The sequence below is a fragment of the Moschus berezovskii genome, chromosome 11 (genome assembly GCF_049115385.1).
Source record: "Moschus berezovskii isolate FMDL1 chromosome 11, NW_MosBer_1.0, whole genome shotgun sequence".
Taxonomy (NCBI): Eukaryota; Metazoa; Chordata; class Mammalia; order Artiodactyla; family Moschidae; genus Moschus; species Moschus berezovskii.
Genome location: NC_142470.1, coordinates 32,082,814 through 32,095,154, shown reverse-complemented (window position 1 = coordinate 32,095,154; position 12,341 = coordinate 32,082,814). Strand labels below are relative to the sequence as shown.

The window sequence follows — 12,341 nt, the reverse complement described above, 5'->3', positions numbered from 1 at the left end:
AGTCGCACACAACTGAGTGATTTACCTTACCTTACCTATGGTTTATGTATTTTCATTCACCCAGTAAATACTAACTAAATAACTATAGTCTACCAGACTCTCTCTTGGCTGGGATTATCTTGATGAAAGATAGTCTTGTTGTCAAGAAACTCACTCCAGTGGAGAGACAGTCATACAGTTGTAAGATGCTGCCTGTGATAGGAGAATGCACGTAATGCCTTGCAGAGCACAAAGAAGCTCTTTAATTCAGACACAGGAGGAATGGCTAATGAGGGAAGACTTGGAACACTATTTTTTTTTTAACCTTTATTTATTTATTTGGCTGGTCTTAGTTTTGGCATGCAGGATCTAGTTCCCTGATCAGGGATTGAACCCAGGCCCCCTGCATTGGGAGCGCAGAGTCTTAGCCACTGGACCACCAGAATAGTCCCTGGAACAGTATTTTAAAGGACAAGTTAGAGGGCTAACCTTGCAACCATATTAAGATCAGACATTAATTTGGCTCCTCTCCACTTTACTTTTAAACTTACAGTTCTCCTTTTCATGACTTCAGCCAGTAATATAGCTAATATTTATTGAGGATGCACTTAGCGCCCTGCATTATTGTAAGACTTTATGTGTATTAACCCATTCAGTTATCATAGCAATGCTGTGGGGCATGTACTGTAATTAAGCTCATTTTACAGATGAGGAGACTGTGAGATTTCCTAAGGTTACTCAGCTGGTCACTTGCAGAGCCTGATTCAGATCTTGGGGGGTCTTATTCCAGACCCATGCTCCTGAAGTCCTTTCACTAAACCAGGTTACTTCTCCGTAGAGTGTAACCACAGCAGTCTTCTGCTTTTCAGTAGAGTCTAGAGAAAGGTGCGACAGAGAGAACTGAGATGGGTAAGAGAGAGAACTGAGAGTTGAGATCTGTGAAAACTTTGCTGTGAATGGTGGTATTGGTATTATTATTGCCTTAAGTCTTGATCTTAGACATTTTGGACATAGTCTCTGGATGCCACATTTATTCAGTCTAGTTAAAATGGTTCACCTATAAAATATTTTTGTTTCTGAAAAGAAATCGAGCTTAGGCTGCTTTCCTTTGTTTGCTCGTGACTTGGATTTTTTGTTTTCGTGTATAGATAGATGCCCCGAGACATCTTTTACCAAAAAATTCTATCCAAGTGTGGTCTAAGCTCCAACCTTTGCTGTGCAGCTTCCTTTGTTTACTTTAGGTTTTTGTGGTAGTTTCTTTGTTTTTGGAGTTTTTTCCTCTTCCTTATCCCAGCCTTTTTCTATGTCTTGTTCAGGATTCTATAGATTCCAAGTAAAAGAAATTCAGTTCAAAATAGTTAAGCTAAAAAGAGTGGTAATTGGAAGAATACTAGGACTGCTAACTGAATCAGTAGAAGGGGGAGTTCCTAGACATGGGAGTGAAGTCAGAGATTTGGTTCCCCAGCACTCCTTCTTGCTCCACCTCTATCTCTCTGATCTTTGCTTCTCTCTTTCCTATGTTGACTTCATTTCTACCCCTGATGGCCTCACTAGGAAATGGGGCAGCCCCAGGTTTACCTTACCCTCACTTTAATGAGTTTAGTGAGGGAAAGGCTTCTTTCTCCCCTCTTGAATATCTGAATCCTGGGAAGGGTTTGTGGCCCAGCTTGGATCATGTGCGTGTCCTTTGCACCAGTCATTCCTGCCAGGGGAATAAGGTGCTGTGATTGTTTAGATCACGTGACCACACTTGGGTGGAAGTGGGAGGAGCACTGAGTGTGACAGACTCTTCAAAACCACATAGAAGGGTGGTTTTCAGGGAGTAAAGCAACTTCCCAAAGCAGGAAGAGTATGTTAGTAGAGAAGGGGAAGGAATGCTGAGTGGACAGTCACAGGTTTCTGCTAAGACACTCAACTATATTCCAGATTTTGGCACTTTTCTCTACTTTGAGGCTGAATTCTTTGAAGACAAGAACTATAGACTCAGGAGTCGGATGATCTTAGATTGTATCCCCTGTGAATCTTTATAGCATTTTGCACAGAACTAGATGCTCAATAAACATTTAATTCCTGTTTAATACTTTTCATTATTTTGACCCACTCTAGTCATAGTTTTAGGTAGACGTTATCTTTTCCATTTTAGTTATTAAATTATTTAATCATTTAAATTAAATAAATATTGCATAGTTTATTAAATAATTACTTCTGTGTTTAGTTCAATATCTGACTGGATGAAAGTTATGGGTAACTTGGTTCAACTACACATGTCACAAATGTTGTAACAAGCAAACTGTTTTCCCTGGATTTTTAATGGATTGCTTTTCTGTTGAAAACGAAGAACCAAATCAAATACTTGGCTTATAAAAGATTTTTGTTCCTTAGGAATGAATTAGTATAAAAGTAGTTGATTTTAACATACATTTGTCCTCAGTGTTTATATACCTTCAGTACTTAATGTATTCAAGATTTTTTTTAATCATCTTTTTTAAGACTTTTTTTTTACTTTAGTTTAACTTGCTTTATGATTTTTATCTTTACATGCAGTTGCCCCATTTTTATGTAAGGCAAAAGTATTTAAATCCATGCCATATTAACTTTTTATTTTCTCCTTAGGAACTGAGAGAAAGCTACAATACACAGCAGTTAGCCATTGAACAGCTTTATAAGATCAAACGTGACAAACTGAGGGAAATTGAAAGAAAAAGATCAGAGTTAATACAGAAAAAGAAACTAGAAGATGAGGCTACAAGGTAATGTAGTTGATAAATTTATTATACTATATTGCTACTAAAATTCTAATTTTTGTTGCCCATATCCTTAGTTTGACTATGAAAAATATAAGGGGAATAAAATTATTATCCTAAGATACTAATTAGACTCTAAAGTTTAGAAGTTTAGTCCTTCTTTTGCGGACTGAGTTTACAGTAACCAATTGTAAATGTTTCCTTAGTGAAAACTACAGGCTTTGGAGTTCAACCTGGGTTATCTTGATCTACCATTTACTATCTTAATGACCTTGATTAAGTCACTTTACCTTTTGGAACCTCAGTTTTTACCATCTGAAAAATAGAAACAGTACTACAAGGAGATCCAACCAGTCCATTCTAAAGGAGATCAATCCTAGGTTTTCATTGGAAGGACTGATGCTAAAGCTGAAACTCCAATACTTTGGCCATCTCATGTGAAGAGTTGACTCACTGGAAAAGAGTCTGATGCTGGGAAGGATTGGGGGCGGGAGGAGAAGGGGACAACAGAGAATGAGATGGCTGGATGGCATCACCGACTTGATGGACATGAGTTTGAGTGAACTCCGGGAGTTGGTGATGGACAGGGAGGCCTGGCGTGCTGTGATTCATGGGGTCGCAAAGAGTCGGACACAACTGAGCGACTGAACTGAACTGAACTGAATGCATACCTCATAGCTAATTAAATAAGATTAAAGAGTCAAGTATAATGTTTAGTAGGTAATAAGCACTCATTATTTTTGTCTCTCCATAATAAATCTATTACTGTTTCCTGAGAAATCATAAAAACCAAGTACTTAATTTTATAGAGTGTAATATTGAGTGCAGAAATGCCATGTTGATACAGTTTTCTTTGTATATATCTGGGCTACATCAACTGCCTACATTTGTAGCAAAGAAAAGTGAGACAGTTGTGTATCTGAAGCATAGAGCCATTCATTTAGAGACTTCACATGACTTTTTTTCTACTGTTAAGATTCTACTTCTGATACGTTCCTATGTTTCTCCCAAGTTCTCTAGTGTCAGAAATTATTATAATTAACAAATATCAACACACCAGCATTTCTTTACCCTGGAGAAGAGTAGAAGAGTAATGTCCATGAAATAGCTACTGGGAAGACAAGAAAGACACATTACCATATAGCAGGCCTCTTTTCTTACTAACTTCAGAATAAACACCTGAATACATTTTTATTTAGTGGTCACTGTTGACTGTGATGCAAGTAAACTCTGGGTTACTCTCTAGATTCCTTATAATTCTAGTAGGGGGTTCAGACAGCTAAGCAAATAGCTGTAACATTTTTACTCTAAGACTCATACTTTTGTGACTCCCTAGCAAGAGATACTGGAATAATATAGATGTAGAGGCAGTAACGGAGAAGGCAATGGCAAGCCACTCCAGTACTCTTGCCTAGAAAATCGCATGGACAGAGGAGCCTGGTGGGCTGCAGTCCATGGGGTCGCTACTAGTTGGACACGACTGAGCGACTTCACTTTCACTTTCACACATTGGAGAAGGAAATGGCAACCCACTCCAGTGTTCTTGCCTGGAGAATCCCAGGGACGGCGGAGCCTGGCCGGCTGCTGTCTGTGGGGTCTCACAGAGTCGGACACGACTGAAGCGACTTAACAGCAGCAGCAGAGGCAGTAAAATTTAAATTAAGGAGGTTTTTATCTGCCACCTAACTTGTGCAGCATTGTGTGCCACAAGGGAACTGTCCAATGGCTGCACCACTAGTCACTGTGCTAGGATTTTCTGTTGATACATGCAAGTATCTTGATATCTCTCCATCATTGCTCATGGTTCCTTTCGGCCCAGTAGACCATATTAGCAGTACACATTTTCATTTTATTCATCATCGTCACACATTATCCTACTTTAGTAGAGGGAAGCAATCAGAACATGTAGGATTGGTTCAGAGCTGGGTCTTAGTACTACATCTTGACTTCTTGGCCACTTGCCTAGCTATGTTGCCTTCTCACCCAGAGCTATTGGTAATAGTCAGGTTTTCCCATTGTAGGTCTGATCTCTTTGCCTTTTGTCCAACTTTTGAAGCATCTTCTGGCCCTGGACCAGTTTTTCATCCACAAACTTAGAAACTTTACCAAAATTTAATTTTATATTCTCTTAACTCTCTCGTCTTTTCTTTATCCCAATAAATATGTTGCAAGTACTCTGATAGTGGTGTTCATAATGCTATGGCAGTTTAAATAAAGGTAAGTTGGGTCATCCTAGACATGAGAGACTGTCAGGGAACGTTACCAAGGAACTAGGAAAGGGAATATTGGTTGGAATAAAGTTAAGACTGCTAGAGAAGCATACTTCTGAAAGGAGAGGTGGATGTCAGTTACAGAAAATGCTAAAAAGCACTCTGCAAAGTGATAGAGGGTGTAGGAGGGTTTGCAGAGGATTGCGCAGAAGCTAGTTGTATGATAATGAACCAGGAGTGTGAAGTATAAGACATTTGGGGGATGAGGAGAAAGGATTCATGACTAAGAAGGTCTACAGTTTTTAAAATTATCTAGGATTTCCAAATTCTTCTAGGAATTATAGGAATAGAGATACAGAATTAAGCCAAGACTTTCACCTTTGTGGGGCATAAGTGCCCCCCAAAACCCAGGATGCATCAGTCACAATTGTCACAGCCCCTGATAGTGTGTGTTGAGGCTTGAAGGTGTTAAATTTGGTGGTGACTGCTCTGCCTTCAGTAAGATCATCGAAAGTATGTGCAGGAAGAACTGTGGTGAGCATTGATTCTGTATGATCGCAGGTCATCTTGACTAGCTAGAAACCAAGCTGCCGCTGTATCAAATGTCATAGAAAGTTGTACAGAAGCATGGACCTCTCAAGGAAGATGATCTGTTATCCAAAATCTAACAAATGAAAAAGACTTTTAAGTGGTAATATAAGAAGTAATCTGTCCAGGAGCATTTCCTATTTTCACAGGATTAGCTAGGATAGTGAGAGTAAGAGTTTGACAGCAGTCCTGGTGAAGAATCTAGAGAGAAGGGAAGGAAATTTAAATACTAGATTTATATTTGTTTTCTGATTAGTTCCATTTCAGTTTTTTTCCACTTTTTTACCCTTGGGTTTGGGAGGTTGGCTGGCAGGAAGAAATCTGAGAGTGTGAGAAATTGTTAGTCATACACTTCAGCTCATCTGTTTGTCCATAGTCTCTCTCTTGATTAATTGATTGACTAATTGGTTTTCTCCTTCAGCCCTGATTCCCCGTGGTTTCTCCACTCCCCCCCGCCATATGTCTTTGCTGTATGTAATAAATACATAATTATGTTTAAGATGATATTTAAATATATAAGAAATATTAATTTTTCTTCAGTTTGTCAGGAAGAAAATCTATTATATTTTTATTTTGCATAAAAGAAATTTAGGACATTATGTGAACTTTTTCTCTTTTTAAAGGAAAGCAAAACAAGGAAAAGAAAACTTATGGAAAGAAAATCTTAGAAAGGAGGAAGAAGAAAAACAAAAACGACTCCAGGAAGAAAAAGCACAGGAAAAAGTTCAAGAAGTGGAGCGGAAACCTGAGGAGAAACAAAGTAGGGATAAGGATAAAAATAATTGGTTTGATTTTTCTGAAACAGAGCAACAAAAGCAACAAGAAAAAAAGATTCTAATGAGGCAAAAAGAAGAAGAAGAAAATTTAAATGGATGCTAATTCTTTTTCTAAATTAAACTTGGATGAGAAGTATGTAGTCTTACTAAAACAGATTGAGGATAGAAATCTTAAAATGATACAAAGAAAAGAAAGTCATCACTACCAATGCCTAAACCTGGACACAGTGTTCATAATTGAAGCAATTTAAAATACTTTATTTCACTAGTGTAACTAAACTGTTTATTTTAATAAAGTAACAGTAAACTGTTAAGTCTTTGCCCAGTGAAATTTTCTCAGATAATATACGTTGTTTTTAGTACTCTTTCCCAGTGTATTTCTGAAATAATAACAACTTAAATATTACTGTATCTTTTCTGGATACACATATTTTTGAATCCTTATTAATGATACAATGTGTTAAAAATTTTGTAAGTTAAAGCATTTATTCTACAAATGAACAAAGTAAAATATCTTTAATCTGGTAAGTCTAGTATACTAGTGAGCCCTTCTGCTGTGTTTGTTTCTAGAACCATACGATGAGTCTGTAGTTAACCCTGTTTATACTGACTCACTTCCTCATCTGTGACCTCGCTTTTGGGCTCGTCTTCCCAGCGATAGTCTGACCACCACAGACCAAATTAAGCCTCTTGCAGCTTAGTCTCCCTCCACCTGGCACAGCTCCGTCACCAGCCCTCACCTTCCCTTATCCAAGCGTGTGACACATCCTACCAGTCATCTCTTTGTTTTACTGCCTCCTGCTTAAGACAAATATCCTTGTTTATTCTTATATTGATTCTGTGATTGTTAAAAATACTTAAATCCAACAAGCCTATTTCAAACGGATTCTCATACTGTTTGATGCTCATTTTGTTTGTTTGTTTTTCTTTTTGAGCTCTTCATTGAGTCATAGCAAAGGTGTGTATCTATGAAAGAAGCAAATAATGATAATAATCTTCTCTTTAGGTGAGCCAGCTGGTACTTTGGTGAATTACAGAGCATTATATCGCTTTGAAGCAAGGAACCATGATGAAATGAGTTTTAATTCTGGGGATATAATACAGGTTGGAAACAAAGTCTTTTTTTTTCTCATGAATAAGCTGAGTGCACTGTACTATATTACTTTCAATAATAATACTGAGTATACTACTATGGGGCTTCCCTGGTGGCTCAGACGGTAAAGAATTATACAGTAATTTACCATTTTAAAAATACATCTTCAGCATCATCTCATTTGGTTCTTAAGACATACTGCAGATCTGCAGAGGACATTACAGGTAAGGAAGACTGATACAAGCTGTAATCCTCAGCGGCACGCTGCCAGCGTGGAGTGCGAGTACACGTCTTTTCATTTCTAAACCCAGTGTTCTTTTCACTAGGCCATGCTGCTTTATGCCATAAAAAGTGACACTGATTTTATTTTAATAAATTACCAATGACGTTTGGGAGAGCTAGTTATTTTCTGACAACCATTAAAAGAGTTGAAGAAGTTAGGTTCTGTAGTTCTAACTAGATGCAGAATGAAAAGGATTTTATTGTATAATCACAAGCCATGTAAAATGGATGAATAAGAGAAGATGCAGGGAATAGCATTGAGCTATTGTGATATATTAGGAAGAATACAGGCTGTAGAAGCAAAGCGACTTGGATTTTAGTCCCGACTTCAGTTTTCTTCTTAGAAAATAAAGGTTATATTACGTAGATTACCTCGCCAGTGCCTGTTTTCTTTTTTTAACCTGCGTTGTCACCACTTTGGTGTATTTTATCAGTTGAGTAGCAAAAGCTGAATGGTACTTGGACTAGGGTTTACAAGCACCGACTATTCAGATGTTCAGTATCCTCCCCAGCTATACACTGCTTCTGTTGCCATTGCCACAATGGCCGTGCGTAGCTGCTCCTCAGCTGAGGGAGGTCCATTACATAGGCAGCTTGAGTCCCCAGTCTCCTGGCCCTGCCATTCCTCCTTGTCTAGTTGGTGGTGTTGAGGTGGTGTCCAAGAATGAAGAAAATGAAGCCTGTCTGGGCATATCTGGCCAAGAGCCTACTTATATTTTTGATTATATCTTTTGTTTCAGCAAATTCTTGTTGGAGGCTATACTAGGCTATAGACAATTCACAGTCTCTGCTCTGAATAAGTTTATAGTTTATTGAGAAAGATAGACATCCCAAAGAAGTAGAAGGGTGTGGACTGCTGCCCGCTTTAGAACAGACCTCTCCCACAGTCAGAGAACCAATCTGGTGGTGATGACAGCAGGAACATAAGGTTAGCTGGAGTTTCTTGAGTGCTTATGTTCTCTGCCGAATCGTTGATGTAAAGAATGTCATGAGTTACTGTCAGATATCTGATTTGGAGGCTTCCCAGGTAGCACTAGTGGTACAGAACCCACCTGCCAATGCAAGAGATGTAAGAGACGCAGGTTCAAGCCCTGGGTCAGGAAGATCCCCTGGAGGAGGGCATGGCAACCCACTCCAGTATTCTCAGTGGAGCATCTCCATGGACAAGGAGCCAGGTGGGCTACAGTCCATAGGGTTGCAAAGAGTTGGACGTGACAGAAGCAGCTTAGCATGCATGCACACACCTGATTTGGACAACTTAGTTAATAGTGGTGTTCATTCGCTAAGAGAGGAAGATTAGAAGGAGGAAATTTAAGTGGGAATTTATGAGTTCAGTTTGGGATGAGTTTCAGATTTCTAGGCAGCGGTTACGTATCCAGAGGTGTCTAGAGAGCTCTCTGGCAAAGGTCAGAGGGAGCCAGTTTGGATGTCATCAGTGTGTTGAGATGGTCATTGAAGACGTGACTGTGGCAGAGCTCCCCTGAGGGGGAATAAATTAGGGGAAGATGCCGAGGGTGCACTCTGGGAAGCATGACACTGAGGGATTGTCAGAGGAAGGGGAGCCGGAGAAGAATGAGTAGAGGAAGGAGCAAAACAGAGTGTAGTGTCAGGGAAGTTTGGGAAGAGTGGCCCACATGTAAAACAAGACAGTGCTGTGGAAAAAACAGCCATTGTATCAGCAACAGCACAGTTACTATTAACCTGAGGAGGGTATTAGTTGGGTGGAATAGTGGAGGAAGAAGCCAGATTTCTGTGAGTTGAGAAACAGTTGGAGGGGAGGAAGGAGGAGACAGTGAATATATAAAACTCTTAAAGGAGCTTGGCTTCTGAAGGGGAGAAGGAAGCGAAGGTGGAAAATAATGACAAATGTAGAGTAAGGGAAGTTGTTCTGTTTTCTTGTTTTTTTAACTTGGCAGAAGCTTGAGCAAGTTTAATGATAGAAAGGGTCTATAGAGAAAAAGGGTTAATGATACCAGAAAGAGTAAATTACTAATAGAGGGAGATTTTTTTCCAATTAAGCTATAATTTACATTTAGTAAAGTGCACAGCCATCAGTGAATAGCTTCAATAATTTATACACATGTAAATCTTTGAAGGGGCTTCCCATGTGGCTCAGTGGTAAAAGAATCCACCTGCCAATGCAGGAGATATCATTCATTCCCTGGGTCAGGAAGATCCCCTGGAGGAGGAAATGGCCACCCACTCCAGTATTCTTGCCTAGGAAATCCCATGGACAGAGGATCCTGGCGGGGTGCAGTCCATGGGGTCGCAAGAGACACGACTTTGCAAGTAAAACAATGACAACATAAATCATTGAAGCCACCATTCAGTTCAAAACATAGAACACAGAGCGCTCAGGAAGGCACCTCAGGCCTCCCTGTCAGACCTCTCTGTTTTGACCAACGGATGGAGACGAGAAAGATTCTTGACAATGTGGAGGGCTTGGTATCTATAGCCCAGGAAGAGGGAGAGGTAGAAGGACTGGGTACATTTTTCTTTGTGGTTGGAGGGCTGGATGAAAGAGTTTATGGGATCATAAATTTTCCTGAAGTAGAGGCAAGGTCAAATCTGAGGGCTTCTGTATTGTTGTTAAGATAGGAGGCAAGATCTAACTTAATGTAAGAAAGTGGCAGAGGAGGTTTGAGAGAAAGTGAAATAAATTAGAAACTCCTCTGAACCCTGGCAACATTTTTCATCACAACCTATGTTTCTAGTCTTATCTGTTAATGCTGTTTTTGAAGTAATAGTTTCTCTGGGCCTGTGAGAATTTCTGTAAAATTTACTGGCTTAGGTCTCTATGTAAATTGCCAACTAGAAATTAATTATAATCATAAATGACAAGTATAAGATTGATTAAAATTGACTGCTTACAAAGCAAATCTGGCCTAACCCTGAGGAATAAATGAATGGGCAGTTTCTTTTTCATAAGGTTGAAAATGTTAGGAAATAATATTAAAGAAATTGTGCTTTTAAAAGTTTGTAAGAAAAAGAGAAAGTTAGTATTTGAATACCAGTACTCATGCGTTTCAGTAATTCCTCACTTTGAGACCAAATATTTAAATCAGGTTTAGGTTGTATAATTCCTGGGGTTTGTTGTTCTTGCCTTCATGGAGATTCTGCTGGTTTTTATGAACTATTTTTGTGTATTAACTTGGATAAAATTAAAAATTTAGGTTTAAAAGGGCACCTTGTCAATTGTTAGAGGTAGTAACCTATTGTAGAGAATGCTCTAGCTATTTAGTTAGATGGACTTGATTCTGAAAATTAGGCTGCTGGACAGTGTTATGCATCTCTTCTCTTTGCAAATACATGGCTTTCTGCTGCTGCTGCTGCTAAGTCACTTCAGTCGTGTCCAACTCTGTGTGACCCCATAGACGGCAGCCCATCAGGCTCCCCTGTCCCTGGGATTCTCCAGGCTAGAACACTGGAGTGGGTTGCCATTTCCTTCTCCAGTGTGTGAAAGTGAAAAGGGAAAGTGAAGTCGCTCAGTCATGTCTGACTCGTAGCGACCCCATGGACTGCAGCCTACCAGGCTCCTCCGTCCATGGGATTTTCTAGGCAAGAGTACTGGCTAACCACTGCTAATTCTTCTTTTTGTTTCCATAGGTTGACGAAAAAACTGTAGGAGAACCTGGTTGGCTTTATGGTAGTTTTCAAGGAAATTTTGGCTGGTTTCCATGCAATTATGTAGAAAAAGTGACATCAAGTGAAAAATCTGTGTCTCCTAAGAAGGCCTTACTTCCTCCTACAGTATCTGCTACCTCAACTTCTGAGTAAGTTTTTAGCTAATAACGGAATTTATATGTCGCTGCACATGTTTGAATCCCTAATATGTATTTGTGTCAACCTGATATTTAATCAGATTGTAATCTGCACTGGACTCTGTCAGAGTACCTTTTGTTCCAAATTTAATACTGAAGTTTAGTAAATAAAAACATAGGTCATGATTTTTTTTGAATAATTTGTTTAAGCACAATGTATATTATATATGAGTAGATAAATTGATAGTACTTCATTAGATTCTAAACAATTAAGTATACTTATATCATATTGTTATATTTATAGATCACTTTCTTCAAACCAACCAGCATGTGTGACCGATTATCAAAATATATCTTTTTCAAACCTAAGTGTTAACACATCATGGCAGAAAAAATCAGCTTTTACTCGCACTGTGTCCCCTGTGTCTGTTTCACCGATTCATGGACAGGTTTGTATGTTTCATTTTTGTGTGTTTTATTCTTTGACATTGCTCCTGCTTCATATAAAATAGAATGAAGATTTTTGCACATAGGCTTCATTGATTCATTTACCAGTTTGTAGCATTTAGTTTCTGTTCTTAGCCATTCATATGTGATACAAAGTTGAAGAAATTATTAGGGGTTTCTCAACAAGTTGTTCCCTTAGTAACAAGTTGCTACCAGCTAAGGTTTCTAAACTCAAAATATCTTCTTTACAAATTTGATTATATTCTTAATTTATAGTTATTGTAAGAAGAGCTGTGGGCTTGGGGTTGTTTTTGTTTGTGTTTTCCTTAAGTAAGTCATTGTGTGAGAACTGTATTATATGTGTATTTAGCCTCTGGTTTAGATGTAACCAAGATGCAAGCATTGTTACATTGCCGATGGTTTAGTCGCTAAGTCATGTCAGACTCTTGGCAACCCCATGG

At 38.8% G+C, this 12,341-nt stretch overlaps 1 protein-coding gene across 4 annotated transcripts in view; it reads left to right on the top strand.

Annotated features, from left to right (window-relative positions):
• ITSN2 (intersectin 2) overlaps positions 1-12,341 on the top strand; it is a 132,695-nt gene that overhangs the window by 72,976 nt on the left and 47,378 nt on the right. For all 4 annotated transcript variants that reach the window (XM_055400169.2, XM_055400166.2, XM_055400168.2 and 1 more), the window contains 5 exons: positions 2,593-2,729; positions 6,145-6,281; positions 7,304-7,401; positions 11,279-11,445; positions 11,738-11,882. In XM_055400169.2, coding sequence (XP_055256144.2) covers positions 2,593-2,729; positions 6,145-6,281; positions 7,304-7,401; positions 11,279-11,445; positions 11,738-11,882 — 684 coding nt within the window. The remainder of the gene's footprint in view (positions 1-2,592; positions 2,730-6,144; positions 6,282-7,303; positions 7,402-11,278; positions 11,446-11,737; positions 11,883-12,341) is intronic.